General features: G+C 47.1%; 2 protein-coding genes across 13 annotated transcripts in view; one reads left to right on the forward strand and one right to left on the reverse strand.

The window, feature by feature from the left end:
* The window catches only part of NGEF (neuronal guanine nucleotide exchange factor), a 96,800-nt gene that overhangs the window by 33,775 nt on the left and 41,880 nt on the right, over positions 1-21,145 (reverse strand). For all 4 annotated transcript variants that reach the window (XM_075937389.1, XM_075937392.1, XM_075937391.1 and 1 more), the window contains 2 exons: positions 20,256-20,462; positions 18,701-18,843 (listed from right to left, as the gene is read on the reverse strand). In XM_075937389.1, the coding sequence (XP_075793504.1) occupies positions 18,701-18,843; positions 20,256-20,462 (350 nt within the window). The remainder of the gene's footprint in view (positions 1-18,700; positions 18,844-20,255; positions 20,463-21,145) is intronic.
* Positions 1-21,145, forward strand: part of NEU2 (neuraminidase 2) — a 132,715-nt gene that overhangs the window by 28,832 nt on the left and 82,738 nt on the right. For 5 of the 9 annotated variants that reach the window (XM_075937395.1, XM_075937393.1, XM_075937394.1 and 2 more), the window contains 2 exons: positions 13,897-14,417; positions 17,209-17,307. The gene's annotated coding sequence lies outside the window, so the exon portion shown is untranslated. The remainder of the gene's footprint in view (positions 1-13,896; positions 14,418-17,208; positions 17,308-21,145) is intronic. The other 4 variants (XM_075937397.1, XM_075937396.1, XM_075937401.1 and 1 more) reach the window with 2 other exon arrangements.

The following is a 21,145-nucleotide window of genomic DNA, read 5'->3' on the forward strand; positions in this document are numbered from 1 at the left end:
GAACTTACTTAATGTAGGTTTTTAACATTTTGTATATAATAGCATATAAAGTCTAGTGTTTCTTGGAACCATTTGGAATTCTGTTTCATTGCACCGACTTAGAATAGATTCTATGTTTGGTCCCTTGACAGTCCAAGCAAGCAATCTCTCTCTCCCCCCCCCCCCCCCCGCCCTCTCCTTTCAAGAGGTACTACAAAGCAGAGGTCTGTTTGGCCCTAATTTTAAAGCCTGCTTTGGACCTAAGACAGAGCTGAGCACAGCGAATCTGAACTTGACCCAAGAGTGTCAAGTTGTTTTCAGAGTCAATTGGACCCAAACATTTGTCTTGAACCTTTGTCAATGCCACCACCATGTTTTTGGGGCTTGTTCTTTGGTAGCTTCCTGCTTACCATGCCCTACGGTTGCTATCTATCTCCAGCCTCCTGCCTTATGGATCGGTGTGATGATAGCTGTGTGTCCCACTACCACCAGCCTCCATAGCCTCACTGAGTTTTGTATGCTGCCAAATGAGAGGCACTGTAATTGGAATGCTAAACCATATGGTACTGGTCAGCCAGTAGCACTGTGTGTAACATACCCAATTTTAAATAAAACTCACTCATACCTAGCAGAACATTAAGATACTTAAGATTAACACATCCTATGTGTATAAGCAAGCTGTATGACCAGCCAATATCTGGTACAGAGCACTGTTACACAGGGTCAGGAGTAAACTACCAACAGAGACTGAAGGAACAGCAATAAAGGATGCAGAATCTCATCACCATGCCACTCTTCAATCCCCTAAAGAACTTCAGTGCTGACAGACCTTTATAATGGACAGACTGGCACCAAAAGTGGAAGTGTCCTGATAAAATTTGCAGATGACACAAAGTTGGGAGCTATTGCCAATTCAGAAAAGGATCGGGATATCATACAGGAAGATCTGGATGATCTTATAAATTGGAGTGATAGCAATAGGATGAAATTTAATAGTGAGAAGTGTAAGGTTATGCATTTAGGGATTAATAACAAGAATTTTAGTTATAAGCTGGGGACACATAAGTTGGAAGTAATGGAGGAGGAGAAGGACCTCGGAGTCCTGGTTGATTATAGGATGTCTATGAGCCGCCATTATGACATGGCCGTGAAAAAGGCTAATACGGTCTTGGGATGTATTAGGTGAGGTATTTCCAGTAGGGAGAAGGAGGTGTTAGTGCCATTATACAAGGCATTGGTGAGACCCCATTTGGAATACTGTGTGAAGTTCTGGTCTCCCATGTTTAAGAAGGATGAATTCAAACTGGAACAGGTACAAAGAAGGGCCATTAGGATGATCCGAGGAATGGAAAACCTGTCTTATGAAAGGAGACTCAAGGAGCTTGGCTTGTTTACCTTAACCAAAAGAAGGCTGAGGGGGGACATGACTGCACTGTTTAAATATATTAGAGGGATAAATACCAGGGAGGGAGAGGAATTATTTAAGCTTAATACCAATGTGGACACAAGAGCAAATGGATATAAGCTGGCTAGTAGGAAGTTTAGACTTGAGATTAGACTAAGGTTTCTAACCATTAGAGGAGTGAGGTTCTGGAACGGCCTTCCAAGGGAAGTAGTGGGGGCAAAAGATCTATCTGATTTCAAGATTAAACTAGATGGATTTATGAAGGGGATGGTTTGATGAGATAACATGATCTTGGTAACAAATTGACCATTCATTACTAGTGGGAAATAGGTCAATGGAGGGATGATAGGAGTTACTATAGAGAACTTTCTGGGTGTCTGGCTGATGAGTCTTGCCCACATGCTCAGGGTTCAGCTGATCGCCATATTTGGGGTCGGGAAGGAATTTTCCTCCAGGGTAGATTGGCAGAGGCCCTGGAGGTTTTTCGCCTTCCTCTGTAGCATAGGGTACAGATCACAGCTGGAGGATTCTCTGCATCTTGGGGTCTTCAAAGTATTTGAAGGCTTTAATATCTGAGATATAGGTGAGAGGATTATTCTAGGAGGGGGTGGGTGAGATTCTGTGGCCTGCACTGTGCAGGGGGTCAGACTAGATGATCATAATGGTCCCTTCTGACCTTAAAGTCTATGAGTCAGTATTTTGTAACATTTTAAATGGCAAACAAATTCCCCAAAGAAGCTGACGATACATAGGTACCTTTTAAAATGCATGCTCTGGGAAACAGTTTACATTTTGACATTGCTAAAGACATTTACAAATGAGTGTGAAAGGGTTCTGGCTGTGTTTGATGCATACTTTATACCCCCTAAACATGGTTTATGAAAGAGGATGTTTTCACCAGAGAATTCAAGAACAAGGGAAAATGTTAAATGTTTTCAACCAGTGTCTGAAGAGTTCTTATAAAACTGTAATTATGGAAATGAAAAACATGAAAATATCCAAAACGGTCTGGTTATTGGGTTTTCAGATAAAAAATCTTTGAGAGCAGCTATAACTGATGAGAGATTTAACCCCAGACACAACTAGGGTATGTCTACACTAGCCCCCTAGTTCGAAGTAGGGAGGCTAATGAGGGCGACCAAAATTGCAAATGAAGCGCGGGATTTAAATATCCCACGCTTCATTAGCATGTTCCCGGGTGGTCGCCACTTTGGAAATTGACTAGCTCAGATGAACTGCCCACATCTACACGCAGCAGAGAAGGACGATTCCTAAATAAACCCCTTACTTCGAATTAACAGTTAAACCTCATTCCAGGTTAGACATACCCCTAGATCGATAGCACAGTTGTCAGAATTAGTCAAACAGAAGAAAAGACAGGAGCAGATTGAAAAACTTGAAACTACCTTAGAAACTGTAAACCAGCATTGAGGAATCTTTTTTAGGTCTGGGGGCCACCCAAAGAAAAATCACTAGGGGGCCACACACACAAGTGAGAGGCAAAAAACAACAGAAAACAAACAACCCACACTGACCTGGCTCCCAAGTAAGGAGGAAAAAAAAGAAACACAGACAGACATATATGGCCCCCAACTGAAAAGTAAGGAAAAAAAGACACTCCACTCAAGCTCTATCCCTATGGTGGGGGGAGGACAGGGAGGCTTACCCCCAAGGCTGGATTAACTTTCTGGGGATTTGGGGCTAGTAGACTTTGTGGCTCTGGGGTGGGGCCAAAATGAGAGGTTCAGTGTGCAGGAGGGGGCTGTTGGGGAGGGTGCAGGGTTAGGTGGGGAAAGAGGGTGCAGGAATGAGCTGGGGGTGAAACTATGGGGTCTGGATGGTAGAAAGGGTGCACCTCCCTTTCTCTGCATGGTTCTCCGTATGTTGCAGGAAAACACTCTCTGCAGACACCGCCACTCCCATTGGCTGCAATTCCTGGCTGGATCAAAGCAAGCCGCAGGTCCTAGGTTCCCCGCCCTACTGTAAAGTCACTTAAATGTTGAGTTATTATACTAAAACCCCTGAGGCAAGGAGAGAGAACTTGGAGGCTAAGAGACAAGTTCCAGCCTATACACAAGGTGTGGAAAAAGTCATATCCCAAGAGATGATGCATGTACAGCTAAAGGCACACTGTGTAAGAAATTCATGAAAAGTGAACATTTTGCATTTGTTTGCTGCATCAAAGTAGTCAGGGAATTGACTCCTATTACAGAGAATCAAGAACCACTTTTTTCAGGTTCTATCACCTGTGATGACATAGAGCCTGCCTGGAGAGTGAAATTGAATATTCATAGCAAGATCATTGACAAAGGATTGACAGTCACCTTTAACCCTTCTTAGGGCCAGGGTGCCCTCCATGGGACTCTGGGCAAGGGGTGGGGGGGCTGCTGGCTCTGTGCTCCAGATGGGGATGGGGGCAGCTGGCCCTGAGCACCATGCAGAGTGCACCATGCCAGCTCCCAGACAATCCTCAGTGCCTCCCAGAGTGCAGCGCCTCCCCTCCCCACCCTTTAAAGCTGCCCAGAGTGCATGACATGGTGCTCCAGTGGCGATTTAAAGTACCCAGGGCTCCAGATACTGCCACAGTAGCAATGGCAGAAACCCTGGGCCCCTTTGAATTGCTGGGACCTGGGCCAACTGCCCCCTTTTCCTGCCCCCCAGTTTGAAAGAATGGTGCAGATTGGCACAGCTGAGAAAATCACTGAGCCCATATCATGGTAAGCGACAATGGTACCATTTAAAAAGAATGTGTGGATATTAAGATATTCAGTGTTGGGATTGAGCAGTCCCATCACTGGATATCTTCCTCTTAAAAGATTCTCAAAACTGGATGCCTCACGCAGATTCTTGCAAATTAACTTAGACAACATGTCAAACTGACTATATTTGAGAACATAAGAATGGCTATACTGAGTCAGACCAAAGGTCCATCTAGCACAGTATCCTTTCCTTCCGACAGTGCCCGATGCCCCAGAGGGAATGAACAGAACAGGGAATCTTCAAGCAATTCCTATCCCATCACCCAATCCGAGCCTCTGACAAAGGCTAAGGACACCATTCTTACCCATCTTGGCTAATAGCCATTGATGGATCTAACCTCCATGAATTTATCTAGTTCTTTCTTAAACCCTGTTAAAGCCCTGGTCTTCACAACCTCCTCTGGCAAGGAATTCCACAAGCTAACCGTGCACTATGTGAAGAAAAGAATTCTTTAATTTGTTTTAAACCTGCTACATATTCATTTCATTTGGTGGCTCCTAGTTCTTATATTATGGGAATAAGTAAATAACTTTTCCTTATTCACTTTTTCCACACCAGTCATGATTTTATCAACCTCTATTATATCCCCCCTTAATCTCCTCTTTTCTAAGTTGAAAAATGCCAGTCTTTTTAATCTCTCTTCATGAGAGACCCATTCCAAACCCCTAATCAATTTTGTTGCCCTTCTCTGAGCCTTTTCCAATGCCACTATATCTTTTTTGAGATGAGGTGACCACATCTGTACACAGTATTCAAGATGTGGGCATACCACGGTTTTATACAGAGGCAATGAGATGTTCTCGGTCTCTCTCTTTTTTAACGATTCCTAACATTCTATTTGCTTTTTTCACTGCCACTGCACACTGAGGGTATGTCTACATTGCATTCCTCCTTCAAGAAAGGAATGCAAGTGCAGACATGTGAAATTGCAAATGAAGTGCAGATTTGAATTTCCTGTGCTTCATTTGCATAATCACGGCTGGCTGCTTTTCCGAAACAGTGTATTTCAAGAAAACAAATGTGGTCCATTTGGGGTTATTTCGAAAAGAAACCCTTCCTTCGAAATAATCCTTAAACCTAATTTTTTAAGGAGTAAGGGTTTCTTTTCTAAATAACCCCACATAGCCTGCATTTGTTTTCTCGAAATACGCCATTTCGGAAAAGTGGCCGGCCGCAATTATGCAAACGAAGCATGGGAAATTCAAATCTGTGCTTCATTTGCAATTTCGCTTGTCTGCATTTGCATTCCTCTCTTGAAGGAGGAATGCAATGTGGACATACCCTGAGTCGGTGTTTTCAGAGAACTATCCATAATGACTCCAAGATCTCTCTCTTGAGTAGTTGTAGCTAAATTAGTCCCCATCGTATTGTATATATAATTGGGGTTATTTTTTCCAATGTGCATTACTTTACATTTACCAACTTTAAATTTCATTTGCCATTTTGTCGCCCAATCACTTAGTTTGGTGAAATCTTTTGGAAGCTCTTCACAGTCTGCTTTTGGTCTTGAGCAGTTTAGTATCATCTACAAATTTTGCCACCTCACTATTTACCCCTTTCTCCAGATAATTTATAAATAGGTTGAATAGGATTGGTCCCAGTACGTGCCCTGAATCATGGAGATTTTGTTTTTAAAGATTATTTTTTGGGATGATAAGTGCACCTGAAAATTTCCAAAGAAAAACGACAGAAACATTAACGAACACAAATGGAGTTGTAGGTTTCCTGGACGATATTCTGATATATGGATCTTCTATAGAAGAACATAACAAAGCCTTCAATGAAGTTCTAGGCCTAAGCAGTCAGTCTAAACTGAATCTAAACAAGGTAAAATGCACTTTTTGCATACCCCAAATCAAATTTCTGGGACAGACAATAAACAAAGATGGAATCAATCCTATCCCTGAAAGAGTAAAAGCAATTCAAGAATTGATTGCACCAGCAAAAGTACCAGAATTAAGACGTACACCAGAGTTGGTAAATTATCTTGGTTGATACTAGAAGACCTTTCCACAGTGACAAAATCACTAAATGGATTGTAAAAGTCCAGTACATCTTGGCTATGGGGACCAAATTAAGAAATTGCCTTCAAAAAAGCAAAGTATTATCTAAACAGCTCGGCTACGTCTACACTGCAGACTTCTTGCGCAAGAACAGCTATTCTTGCGCAAAAAATTGCAGAGTGTCTACACTGCACGTGCATTCTTGCACAAGTAAATTTACAGTAAAGTGTCAGGACAAAGGGCTTCTTGCGCAAAAGTTATTCCTCTCCCCACGAGGAATAAGCTAAAATGGCCATCAGAGCTTTCTTGACAAGAGAGCATCCACACTGCCATGGACGTTCTTGCGCAAAAGCACATCTCTTGTGCAAAAGCACATGGCAGTGTGGACGCACTGTTGCGCAAGACCTTTTGCGCAAAACAGTTCTTGCGCAAGAAGCCTGCAGTGTAGATGTTGCCCTCCAGTTCTCAGGTACTACCATTTGCACAAACCCACAGTGGTCAGTACACATGTAAATAGATATGGCATAGGAGGTGCACTGTTGCAACAAGAAGGCTCGAAGTTGACAGCTGTTGTATTTTGCCCTTGCACACTTACAGAATCTGAAAAATTATATGCACAGACTGAAAAGTAGTGACTGGCAAACAAATGGGAACTTTTGCAGGTATCTTTGTGGACTGGATTCATTTACAGTGAGAACAGACCATAAACTGCTTGTAATCCTAATCAATGGAAAAGACCTGGATCAAGCACCACTGATATTCCAGTGTCTATTGTTAAGGTAAATGTGAGTTAAGTCAATGGCTAAATATATTTCTAGGAAAAATCTGGTAGCAGCAGCTCAGGGCTACTCAACTTTGGAAGCTGCTGGGGCCACGATGATACTCACAGCACATGCTGAGGGCCGCAACTTAAGTGTGATTGCATATACATGCAAATATATATGCAAATATATGCAAACAGCTTCTTTCACACTGACAGGCATGAATACAAAGATTAATACAAGACAACACAATACTCAGGCCCCATTTAAGTCAGTTCTGCTGATATTCATAAAATGCAGTATTTACCCAATTTCTACCCATATGACAGCACTTTTAATGAGCAATGACAGTCCAGGAATTTAACTACTAAAATGCATATCAACAGAAGATTGACTCCCCATTGTGTTCCTAGTGGAGGCCATGTTCAAAGGATCCCACCTGCGGGCCACATGTTGAGTAGCCCTGCAGTAGATACTGTATCATGGAGCCCATCAACCCATGAATTCAAAGATGACATGAAGATGTATGTGGATGCTGTAGGCACATACAAATCAATGTCAAAAGGAGACTCTTCCTACTACAAAAAGCAATCTCTATTAATTGGCCACTGTTGGAAGATGGGATACTGGACTAGATGGACCTTTGGTCTGACCTAGTACAGCCATTCTTACATTCTAATCTCAACAGACACACAACTTCAAAAAGTTCTAAAGTATTTTAGGGACAGTTGGCACAAGTATCTAAAAGACACTAAGGAAGTGACACAAGTCTTGTGTCATGCATGGGCAATTCATCAAGTCAAATGGACTCATGATTAAAGGCAATTGCATCATCATGCCAAGCAAAATGAAAGGAGAAATCCTAAACTTCATCCATGCAGAACTTCAAGAATCAATTAAATGCCATAAGCGGGCCAATTAGTCTGTGTGGTAGCCTGGAATCAGCAAAGACTTAAAGAATAAAGTCTGATATGAACACTGTGAACATCAAACAAATAGGGGTGGTGTTATTCAAGACTTTTGTGTTCTACAAGACAGACCTTTGAAGAGAACAGCTGCAGATTTATGCAAATTCAGGGGACATTACTACCTTGTTCTCATGGATTGTTTTTTCAGGTCTACAGAAATAGGGAACTTCAAAGACAGTGAGACAGTGTAAATATTTTAAATCGTGGGAATGTGGAACTTAAAAGGAATAGCTGTAATGGAATGCTAAAACTGTTCAGCCACTAGGTGGCATTGTATATAAAATACCTGATTTTAAACCAGTAACTTTCAAACTTTTTTTTCTCATGATCCAGTTGAAAAAAATTATTGATGCTTGTGACCTAACGTAATTATCTTTGACTAGTGTGGGGACTCCTGGGTGGGGGGAGGGGGTCAGGAATGAGAGGTTTGGGGTTCAGGAGTAGCTCCAAGTTCAGGGGGGCCTCAGGACTGGGGCAGGGTTAATGGTCAAGGTTGGGCACGGGTTTGCCTCCAGTGGCTCCTGGTCAGTGGAGGTGCTAAGGCAAGCTTCTTGCCTCCCCTGGCACTGCGGATCATGCTGTGCCTCAGAAGCAGCCATCAACAGGTCTGGCTCTGAGGCAGAGGCACACATGCAGCTCTGCATGCTGCTCTCGCCCACAGGCACAGACCCTCCCCCCCCCGTCCCAGCTCCCATTGGCTGGAAATTGGTCAGTGGTAGTGTGGAACCTATGCTCAGGGAGGGGGCAGCGTATGGAGCCTCATGACTCCCCTGCCTAGGCCCCAGACCTGCTGCTGTGAGCCACAGTGCCAGGATAGTCAGAAAACCTGTCTTAGCATCCTCACTAGCCACCAAGTTACACTACAGCAAGGTAACCCAGTGCCTGACATTATGAGACCCAGTACTAGGTCATGACCCATAGTTTGAAAACCACTGTTTTAAATGACCCTCTGATATATCTAGCAGAGCATTAAAGGGTCTAATGATTAACATGGGCTGGTGTGTATAGGCAAGCTCTATGACCAGTTCATTTCTGGTACAGAACAACATGATAGGTACTGCAACTCCTCAGCACATTCACCCCACCGTGCATACAGAGCACTGTGAGGCAGGAGAAGGGATAAGAGACAACACAACCCAAGCCCGAGAAGGTCAGATTTGTTTTCATACTCGATCTGAACCCAACACTTGTAGTCAAGTCCTGCCAGGTTTGGATTAGGTTGCAAGGCTCTATAACAGAGGATTATTCTCAGAGACTCAACTCACAATATCTTTTCCCACTGATTACTGTTTCCTTTCCTCCTTGACCACAATGCTTTGTTTAATTTATCTGTTTAATTTAAATCGTAAACTCCTATGAACAAGAACCACATACTCTTCTATGCCTATAAAAGAAAAAGCCCACTAATGGGTGTAGAGGAATCATCATACTGAAGCTGACCCTTGTGAAGTCTGACTGATGGCAATTTTTCTCCTGAAGAGCACAACAAGGGTGTAGGCAAGTACATCTATACACATTGGTGTGCAGATTTTTAGATTCCCACAAGCAGCATTTTTTTGTATCCGTGTAGGAAGGATGGTTCAGTGGCACTTGACTGGAACCTGAGAAGTCCCATTGGGTTTTTGGATCAGCCACAGAATCCCTGTGATACCTTGCACAAGTCACTTAATCTACCCTGTGCCTCCCCATCTGTAAAAATGTAATACTAATTTACCTCATTGGGTGTTGTGCAAATAAAATCCATTAATGATTTCAGAAGTTCATACACTAAGGTGATGAGAACCTTGTAAGCACCTAGATAGATATCTGACAATTAGGGTGTTTTGGTGTCTAGTGTTGTTTTACATCTTTATTAAGCCTTTCATTAACACACTGCCTCTAAATTAAGACTATAATAGCACATCTACCTTGGGAGATTAATAGGAATGCAGCAGGAAGGAGACAACAAATCAGACAATGCATATGTAAATTTGAAACTGCTCACTACATCCCGGAGCTATGCCCAACATTAATCTATTTTGTCTGATAAATATTGTCTGACTTCTTCTGGCATCTAGCTTACTCAAGTCTTCCCAATGCCTTCCATTTCTTCCTTGGTCCAAGCTTCCCATAGCATCCTCCAAGGCTCAGCTTCTCCTCATCACCTAACTGCAGCACACTTGTCCTACTACTTGTCCTCAGTGGTCCAAGTAGCCTCCTTACTCCCAATTGTAGGATTTTGCCTGACAGCTTAACAGAATCTCTCTAGCTCAGGAGTGGCCAACCCATTAGATGAAGAGCCAAAACAGTGGTGGATACTGCGCAAAGAGCCGAGGGGAAAAAGTTGTCGAGGAAAAAAAAGAAAAGAAAAAAAAAAAAAAAGCAGCAGCCCCGGCAGCTGCCCTTTTAAGAACAGAGTGGGCATTGCCTTTTTAAGGTGGCCATTTTGAAGTCTGCATGGACGCAGTGACTCTCGCTCTGTGTCTTTCAGTCAGAAACATGCTGCCCCTTTCAGAGCTGCGAGTTGCTGGTGTGAGAACCGCAATTTTTTCTTTGAAGAGCCGCATGCGGCTCACGAGCTGCATGTTGACCACCCCTGCTCTAGCTGATTTCCTATGATGGCCCATTACAGGTGTCAGCCTTCACTCCCAGTGGAGCTGACAGCCACTGCAAGCTCCAGGGCAAGTCATATTTGCGCAGAGTGGTGTTCCGGTGGCTACTCAAAGAGCCCAGGGCTTCAGCTGCCACCACAATAGCAGTGGCCTGGAGCTTTGGGCCCCTTTGAATCTCCAGGCTCTGGGGCAATTGCCACCTTCCCTCCCCACCCCTTGCCAGTAGGCCTTCGTCTCTACCCTCTATAACTCTGATTCCTAGAGCATCTCTTCCAGGCTGCCTGGACTGTTTAACATGACTTTCTGAGTTACTATTTGGATGTTATACTGGATTCCCACATCACTTTAATAAAGCTTTGTTGAGTTAAGGCTCACTGGCGTGCATACGAGGTGTGCCGGGTGTGCCCAGGCACATCCTAATGTCTTAGGGTTGCCAGGTGTCCAGTTTTCTACTGAACTGGGCGCCTGGAAGCCTGGCAGGGGGAGTGGCTGGGAGGCGGAGCGCGATCAGCGCTGGGAGCCCTGGTTGCATGTAAGGAGGAGGGGCAGCTAGGTCCGTGCTCCCGCACACTAGTCAAGCACGCGGTGAAGCCACAGCTGGACTGACTCGCGCTTCGTCTGCACCGTGCGGGGGGCGGGAAGGCCCTGGGATCTGCACTGTCCGGGTCAGTCCCGCTCCCCACCGGCTGATATGCTCCTCCTTCCCCCTGCCCCCTCCTGGCCGGCTGGTTGGTTTCTCCCCCACTTCTCCTCCTGATCTTCTCCAGCCAGCCCCGCTGCCCCTGCCACCAACCCTGCTTCCGGTGGCCAGTTCTCCCCTCCTCCTCCTGAGCTCCCCCGGACGGCCCCACTGTACCCAACTCCCACCCCCACCACCAGCTCTACCTCCCTCTGGCCGGTTCCTCCTCCCGATCTTCCACGGCCAGCCCCGCTGCACCCCCGCTAGCGCTGCTTCCGGAAGCCAGTTCTCCCCTCCTCCTCCTGAGCTCCCCCAGCCATCCCCATTCCTGCTGGCCGCCACTCCTTCCCCCCAATCTCACCTGGCCAGCCCCGCTCCGCCCTCCCGCCTCCCCCCACTGACCAGCTCTGCTTCCCGCCCCCCCCCCCCCCTTCTCCTGGCCAGCCCTGCTCCCCTCCTGGCTGGTCCCTCCTCCTCCCCCCCCATGAAGTGTATCTGGTATTTTTTTTAAGACTACCTGGTAACCCTATGATGTCTCAAAAAAAAAAGTGGCTTTGCGTTTTAATTTAATCACATGATACGCTCTTTTAGTTTTAAAGTATGGATTGCTGTATTATGCATTAAGTGCTAAATTGCACATGTAAAAAACAAATTAAGAAGTACAATGTCCCATACTCAAGTTTGTATTTAAGTAAAGTTTAGTTGTTAATTTAAAAAAAATTAAGTTTAGTTAAGTTTTAGTTTCTTTAGTTTGATTAATAAAAATAATGTCCTTTATGATTGAGTATTCAATAAATGTTCGCCTTAAAACAAAAATTCCCTGGGTGCACACACTAATGAAATGGTTGCTGTGTCCAGCAGAGCCACCTTCTCCTTTCATGCCTCCGGAACATGGAACTCCAAAACCCAAACATGGGAAAATCAAGAAATGTTCACTCCCCACCACATATTTTTTTAAAATACATGTTATGCTTAAACCCCTCTCTACACAGCTTTTAAAGAACCAGTTAAGGTAACGCTTCCCAAATAAGAACCCCCATCAATCTTAAATCTGCCCCATATAGAAACCACAAGAAACTCAGAATGTACCTTATCACTTCATAACATACATTGCCTGTACAGATCCGTGCCTACTGCAGCTACACAATAAGATTTATGTAAACCCACAAGTCTTTCAGTGTGGTCTGTATATTTCCATTGACCAGGAAATGGTGGTTTTTTTTTTTTTTTTTGGTGGATTTTAGAGAGGATGTTAAATTAAGCTTTATACGGAAAATTAGCTAGATAGCCATATCTGTAGAGAAGTTATCAGCTGCTCCATAATTAAAGAAAAAAAAAGCCATGTATGAAGCCAGATAATTTAACTGTGGTCACTTAACAATTCTATCTACCACATAATTTACAAAACGCAAGCACCTAAAGACAAGAAGATCAGCAGCTAAGTACATCATATATTTTACATTGACTATATAAGTTACTCTCTAACTACAAAGATGTGCATATTTTCATAACACAACTCTGACAAATGGGTTTATGTGTTGTTTTATGTATTTTTGTTATCTACAGTTCAGGAACTATTGCCTTATAAAGAGATACTGATAACTATATTCACATATGTTTCCTACTGAATAATTGACAATATAATGCTTTGATAATTTTTTATTTGATTTTTTTTTTCAGAGTTAAGTTATATATGTTGGGCAAGTGGCCTGATAGTGATTCAAAAATATAGTGTGCAAATACACATAATCGAAGCGTCCAAATTATACATTTAGCTATGCCTGGGGTGGCCAACTTACTGACCCTTTGAGCCTTACAGCGCTCTTCAAAAGTTCAGGATCTGGGGAATGCCTGCTAAGGCTTGGAGCTTCAGACCTGCAATGGAGTGGTGGGGCTAAGGACTTCCACTCTGTACTCCCCAAGAAGGTGGATCTTGGAGCTTCAGCCCTGCAGGAGGTGCTTGTCTGGGCTCAGTGCTCTGAAGCACAGGTTGGGGGTATCTTGTGGTTTCAGCCCTGAGAGCCCCAGCATGCACACCCTGCAGGGCTGAAGACTCAATACCTGCAGGAGACCCATCTCCCTGCTGGGCAGAAGCCAGAGGTGATGCCTCACCGCACAGCAGCCACTGTAGTGGGTGAGCTGCTAGGACGATGAGGGCGGGGTGGGGGGAGAAGGGCATGATTCAAGTTGTTGGAGGGGGCAAACCTTTAAATTGTGCCTCACAATCAGGCAGCAATTACCTTTTTCAGAAACGCTCAGTCCTACCACCAGGCCACAGGGCAGAAGCCCTGAACTCCACCTCCAAGTCTGGTAGACTAGGAATGGGAAGGCATGGGGGGCTATGTGAGCCACACTTTAACTATAAAAGAGCAGCATATGGCTTGCGAGCTGGGGTTTAGACACCCCTGATATATGCAATCTTCTGTTGCCTTCTTCCTTCTGTCTACACCAGTGTTCCCTCTATATTTTTATGTCCATGTGTGGAATGACTTCTGTTATGTGCACCAATTTGGAGGTGATATATCACATAATAAAAGTCATTCTGCACATGGATCATATGTGGAAGGGTGGGACCAAGTGTTAGGATTGAAAGTTTTATCCATTTTATATTTGTATTTTTAGGTTTAATAATGTAATAATGTAGGGTAATATATATAATCATATTTAATATTGTAGTAAGTCAAATCCTTTAGTTAAATATATATCTACTATGTTTGTTATACAATGCCTCTTTGCTTTGCCCAATGCAGATATTGATGCTATGCCCTTCCTCCAGAGTCCTTGTAAAAGATTGTTTGTGTGACAGTAGTATGCATGTGTCGAGATAAAAGTGCAAGTTATTGCTCAGAACCAGACAGCCAAAGAAGGAGGGGTGCGCGTGAGTAAAAATTAGATAACCCGGGGTCAAAGAAAAACCATCTATAACCATCGATGCATACCCTTACTCAAAAGATGACTGGATATTGGCAGATTGATGGCCTTAAAGCGGAGCTAGCACCCCTGAAAGACGACTGATTACATGAGGAGCTTTGGAAAATGTTTTGCGAACAGTGACATAAAAAAGATAACACTTCGGTCACAGGCTGACACAGCGGAATCCATTGATTTCAACAGAGAAAAGGATTATAAAAGCAGGGTGCTTTGCTATGGAACTTTGGGTTCGTCTTGCCACCAACTCCAGAGGAGCATCAGATCTATCGACCAACAAAGGCCCTGCTCCCCCTCTGTGTTCGATCTAGCTGGCCACTAGATTGATACAGACTCTGGACTGGTAACTATGACATCGTCTGGCGGGACTGTGTATGCATGGTGTTTGTTTGTGTGAGTGACTGAAAAGCATATGCAACCGTTGTGTTCTCAAAAAATGCAGCGTACTGCCTTTTCCCCTATAAAAGATCTCGCATGCTTTGTTTAAGCATAACACAAGGTTTGGGGTGTGGGCTGCCTAAGGAAGAGAGGAGTATTCCCAGCCCTCTCTCACTGTAGCAGCTTGGGGCTAGGTGAGAGCACGGACGCCTTTTCAGACTTTGTTGGGGGGGACATGTGCATGCCATGATGTGGAGGGGGGAAGAGAAGAGAGTGAGAGCATGGGGAGGTGGACTGAGGACAGAGCTTCAGCAGTATCACTGAGCATGCTCAGTACAAGCCAACCACCAAATAGGGTGAGGGGGAACCAACCTCATCCATCCTTCCCCCACACACATCACCTCTATCCTGAGGCTACTAAGGCACTGGAAAACTCTACTTTTTTTTGGCAGACAACTTAGCAATTAGCTGACAGAAGCACAGTGTCTAACTCCTAGATAAAAGAAAGCAAATTAAATAAATATTAGACCCACTCAGTTCTAACACTATCATATTCTGACATCTTGAGGCAGACTTAAGGGACACTGGCTAGCCTTAACATTTTAATGTATATTCTTACTTTGTTACTAACTTGGTGGAGAGAGACAGACCCTGTCAGGATTCCTGGACTCTATCTCTGCTCTGGAAGGGAAGTGTGATCTGGTGATTACAGCAAGGGGGCAGATACATTTCAGCTCTATATAAGAACATCAGAATGGCCATACTAGGTCAGACCAGTGGTCCTTCTAGCGCTGTAATCTGTCTTCCAACAGTGGCCAATGCCAGGTGCTCCAGAAGGAATAAACAGAAGAAGCAATCATCATGATCCATCCCTTCGCCCATTCCTACCTTCTGGCAAACAGAGGCTAGGGACACCATCCCACCCCATTCTGGCTGGTAGCCATTGACGGACCGATCCTCCTTGAACTTATTTTGTTCTTACTGAAACCCTGTTATGGTTTGGGCCTTTCCACTATCTCCTGGCAAAGAGTTCCACAAGTTGACTGTGAAAAAGTAATGTTTGTTTTAAATCTGCTGCCTATAAATTTAATTGGGTCAGCTTCTTGAATTATGTTATTCATTTGAATAACATTTCCTTATTCTATTTTTCCACAACATTCATGATTTTCTAGACCTCCAACATATCCCCCTACTTGTTAGTCATTTCTTTTCCAAGCTGAAAAGTCCCAGTCTTATTAATCTCTCCTCCTATGGAAGCTGTTTCTTACCCCCTAATAATTTCTGTTGCCCTTTATCTACCTTGTCCAAATACAATATATCTTTTTTTAGATGGGGTGACCAGATCTACAAACAAGATGTGGCCATACAATGACTTTATATAGAGGCAATATGGTATTTTGTCTTGTATATTCCTATCCCCTGAAGCTCTATTCCTATCCTAATGATTCCCAATATTCTGTTAGCTATTTAGTTTTTAGACTGCCGCTGAACAGATGTTTTCAGGGAACTATCCACAATGATTCCAAGATATCTTTCTTGAGTGATAACAGCTATTTTAGACCCCCATCATTTTTTTATGTATCATTGGGATTTTATTTTTCCATATGCATTACTTTCATCTGTGCTTGTGTTGCCCAATCACTCAGTTTTGTGAGATCCCTTTCTAACTCTTTGCAGTCAGCTTTGAATTAGTCGCAGATGACCTTATTTTCAAGAACATTTATAACTTTAACAACAGTGATCCAAATGCAAATGTCAGCAGCACAACACTCATTCTTGTTCTTTTTTCCCCTCCTTTCTTTTAAGAGGCACACCTGGCCGTTTTCATGATGATCTAACAATCCTTCAATTACTTGAATGTCCAGCCTTTTGTTATTTTTTATCACCCTGCCTGCCTCTCTTTATAACAAACTCCTAGCCCCAAAGGCCAAGCTGTAAGCAGCTCAAACTCTGTTGCAGTTAAGACCTGCTTCTGGAGTCAGAGCAAGCAGCTTTAAGCAGATCTCAAGTATGAAACCAATCTCAGGAGGAGGGGGCTACTGTCCCCCAACACCCGATAAATGGTGTTACTTGGGTGAAAGGTGCTGCTCCATGGCCATGGCAGTTCCAGCAGGCCTGGCCTGGAGAAGAGTGCCTGTTCTCCAACTGGGGAAGGTCTGGGCTAGACTGGTCAGGGGGCCATATTTCTCCCCTGGCCATGGCAATTCTAGGGTTTGGGGAGAGACATCTCTCCCTGCAGCAGCCCTTAGCCCCTGCGTGGAGCTTAACAGGAAGCTACACAGCCACACAACTTAGAGAGAAGGAACTTAGGTCCACACTCTGTGTTGCATTTCCCTCCCAGTTAGGCCCCAATCCTGAGAACAGATATATCCTACATAACCACATAGATGCAGTAATCGATTCACATGAATCAGATTACAGGATGAGATCTTTAGTTTGTAATCTCTTTCATGCAGAGACTTTCTCTCTTATTATATGTTTATTCAGCCCCAACACAATGAGGTGCTGATTTTGATTGGTGCCTCTGAGTGCTACTGTCATCCAAATAATATGTTTAATAGGAATGTATTTATAATAAGGTTAAACAAATATGTGGATTTGCATTTGAGATTCAAAGTATATAATTTTTGTTGCTATTTTCAAAAGGATTTCATGTTGAATTTAGATTTTGAGATTTTTGTTCAAAGAACAGTATTTATTTAGGTTTAGTGTAAAAGTGGCTGTCTTCTAATCCTGGTCTATCCTCCCATTACCAGGAAGCCCTGGAGAAGATAGAAACCTTCCACTATTTCCTGTAGAAAGGAGCAACTGGAGTGCCTGAACTGAAAGTGGTTGCCTTGAGATATCTTTGGCTTGTAAGTACCTTTTGATTGTTTTATTTGGTCTTTTCCTTATCAACCTCTGTGAAGTACCCAGGGTGGGAAGAAAAGCACACTAGATCAGAAATGGATGGAGCATCTGGAAAATGGAAGTGGGGGAAGGGGAGATGCCCCAGTTGAGTTTTTTAAAAGGTAGTAAAGAAGTCTTGTTTTTTTCATTTTTGTTCTTATGTTTCTTATTTATCTGTGTAGTCACGTGGTCCCCAACCCGGTGCCCGCGGGCGCCATGGCGCCCGCCGGGCTCTTTACATGCGCCCGCGGAGCAATCTGGGCTGGCAGGTGCCAGCCCAGGACGCATGGCCGGTCCCGGCGGCGCCGCGCGTGCCCTTGCCGGCTCCGGCCTTGGCCCCGCCCCCGGGGGCACCGCGCGTGCCCTTGCCGGCTCCGGCCTTGGCCCCGCCCCCAGGGGCACCGCGCGTGCCCTGGCCCCGGCCCCGGCCTTGGCCCCGCGGCGCTTACGGAGGGCGCGCCGGCCCCGGGCGCGCGGCGCTTGTCGGGGGGCGCCGGCCCCGGGCGCGTGGCTATGGGGGGGGCCCCGGCCCCGTGGCTATGGGGGGGACCCGCCTCCGGGCATGCGGCTGGGGGGGGCCGCCCCCGGGCGGGCAAGTGTCCCCGCCCCCTGGCGCCCGGCGGGCGAATGGCCACGCCCGCTGGCGCCCGCCAACCTGAAAAGTCCACTGATGTAGTCTATTTAAATGCTTTTTGGGGCAGTGACTGTTTCTTGCTCTCCCTGCACAGCACCTTGCACAGCAGGTCAAGATAAGATCTCTTGATGCTACTGTATCATAAATGATTGATAATAATAGACTAAATTGGAATCCAGTGATTATATGAATTGATGGCTGATGAGGCACTCTCTCTTCTGAGGAGCTTTTTCCACTTCTTGTGCTCTCACATCTAGAGGGCAATATCTTCACTTAGCAGTGGGTGGCAAATGACTACTATTAAAGGGGTTAGTTTTTGCTCTCCAACCATTGCTGCTTTCAAGGTACAGGCAACCCTTAAGAGTTAAGGGAGTTCCACCAATTTCACACTTAGGAGCTAACATCCAAAAGAATCTTAAATGGGTGATATCTTTATTCTTGGGGCAGAATTTATATCAGTTAAAGGGCCAGAAAATAACCTACTTGCGCAATCATTTTTTACAAATGTCAGGTCAAATTTGGTTCTAATGTATTTGTAAGTGTTTGAACTTTTTCTCTCTGATTTATATTCATTTTTGATGAGTGAAGACACTGAATGAGCAAAGACTTCACACTCTAAAAAATCTAGGAACATTATCTGGGTTAATAGGGGCAGTAATTCTGTCAGACAACACACTGCCTTGGGCAGCCCATAAATTTATGGGCACAACAAACATGGCTCTTACCTATTTGTTCAATGAGGGTTTTCCAGGAGTCCGTTGTCATGGGGTGGATCATTTGCAGAGCCTCAGGGAGATCAGGTGGGCACTCTGGGAGTATGGGGCTTTCATCAGGAGTAAGCACCGGCTCTGCCCTGGAAGGGGATTCTCTTTGAGAGAGAAATGTACAGTCAGGCATTGTCAATCAAGCTGCCCTTTGCCCAAGCATTTGATATTCCCAGCTTCCACACTAGGCTCTGACACTTACCAGCAGCATTGGCCAGCAAGACATATGTACCCAGGGTCCCTTAAAAGGGGACAGAGCAGGATGATTTGAGGAAGGGTTGGAGAGCAGCCTCAGGGAATGGAGTCAGAGAGCAACCACAGGGAGGGGACTACTTATGGGGGAACATCAAGAGCAGCGGGGGGGGGGGGGGTTGGAGAACAGCCCCAAGTGGGGTGAAGGAATTTGGGGGGGGGCAGAGAGCAGCCCTGGGTGGGGCGAGGGGATGTGAGAGGGGTTGTAGAGCAGCCCCAGCTGGATGAGGGGATATGAGAAGGGGTCAGAGTAGCCCCAAGTTGGATGAGGGGATCTGAGGGTGAGGGGGGTGTTAAGAGAGCAGTGGGGAGAGTGAAGAGATATGAGGCGGGGGTCACTGAGCAGCTGTGGGGGGTTGGGTAGCAGCCCTGAGTGGGGGAGAATATATGGGGGATCAGAGTAGCTTCAAGTTGGGTGAGGGGATTTGAGGGGGGAGAGGTGAGGGAATGTGAAGGAGGTGGTAGTTGGGGAGCAGCCCCAGGAGGGATGAAGGGAGGAAGGGTTGGGGAGCAGACCCAGGTGGGGAGAGGATATGTGAGGAGAGGGGGGCTGGAGATAAGCCCCCGGTGGGGTGAAGGGAGGCGGGTTGGGGAGCAGCCCAAGGTGGGGTGAAGGGATGGGAGGAAAGGAGATGGGGGGTTGGCGAGCAGCCCCAGGAAGGGAGCAGCCCCAGGTGGGGCGAAGGGATGGGAGGGAAGGAGTGGGGGGGCTTGGGGAGCAGCCCCGGACAGGGTGAGAAGGAGAGGAGGTTTGGGGAGCAGCCCCGGGGGGCGAGGTGAGGGGATGGGGGGGTTGAGGAGCAGCCCCAGGCGAGGTGAGGGGATGGGGGGGGGGTTGGGGAGCAGCCCCGGGCGGGGCGAGGTGAGGGGATGGGGGGGTTTGGGGAGCAGCCCTGGGTGGGGGGGGTTAGAGATGGGGGGTGGGGAGCAGCCCCGGGCAGATGAGGTGAGGGGATTTGAGGGGGGAGGGGTTGGGGAGCAGCCCCGGGCGGGGTGAGGGGATGGAGTGTGTGGGGGGGGGGGGTTGGGGAGCAGCCCCGGGCGGGGCGAGGGAGTGTGTGGGGGGGGTTTGGGGTGCAGCCCCGGGCGGGGCGGGGGGATGGAGTGGGGGGGGGGGTTTGGGGAGCAGCCCCGGGCGGGGCGAGGTCCGAGCCCGCGAGCCCGGCGGGGTCCCGCCGCCTGTAGGCGGCACGGGGCGAGCGGGTGTCGCGGCGGGGGCGTCCCCTTCTCCCGCCCCCGCCCCGCTGTCGCCCCCGCCCCTCACCTGCCGGCCGGGCGGGCTCCGGCCGCGCTCTCCGCGGAGCCGTCGCGGTCCAGGGCGCAGGCGGCGCTGAGCGCCGCAGCCAGCAGCTCCATGCGAAGCGGCAGCGAGTCGGGCTCCGAGCGGCGGCTGCCGAGCGACTCCGCAGGCGGCGCGGGGCTGGGGGAGGCCGGGCGGTTGCCACGGCAACGGGGGTAGGGAGGCAGCAGCCTGCGCGGGAGGGAGACGAGACCTGCAGCGGCCGCGTGCGCGGGGACGCCCCCCCCCCCCCGGGAGACCGACCCCCCCCCCCCCGGGAGACCGACCCCCCCCCCCAGTCCCTGAGGAGAGCGCCCGGGGCCCCAGAGCCCCCAGCCCGGCTGGAGCCCCGGCCCGGCCCCCCCAAGAGCCCCGGGGACGCTGACTCCATCCCCCGGCCCGGCTACAGCCCCCGAACATGCAGAGTCCCATCCTGCCCCCCAAATCCCTCCCTGGCTGGAGACCTGCCCCAGCTGCCCTGCACGGATAGCGCCCCCCCGGCGGCCCCCCTTTCCCGTAACAGAGCCCTCCTGAGGGCACCCTGCCCTGGGAACATTGCTCAGGCGCTCCCCCAAAGAGGACCCTGCCTCCCACACCAACGTCCCTGCTCCAGCCCCCCCTCCCCCGACAGGGGCTGCTCCCCACGGAGCTCGAGACCTGCACACACAGAAGACCCTGTAACCCAGAGCACGGGTCCTCCCCTCCTCATACACCCCCACGTGGCCCTTAGTCTGGACCTTCAGTTCGGAGCACAGAGCCCTCTCTCCTGCTTCTTCTGCACCTCACTGCCCAATGAGTGTTTTCAAGGGAAAGGCGGGTGTTCTTGGATTACTCCCGGATTCTGTGTATATGATGCATTTCTTCTACCAAAGGCA

Source organism: Pelodiscus sinensis, chromosome 10, assembly GCF_049634645.1.
Source record: "Pelodiscus sinensis isolate JC-2024 chromosome 10, ASM4963464v1, whole genome shotgun sequence".
NCBI lineage: Eukaryota > Metazoa > Chordata > Testudines > Trionychidae > Pelodiscus > Pelodiscus sinensis.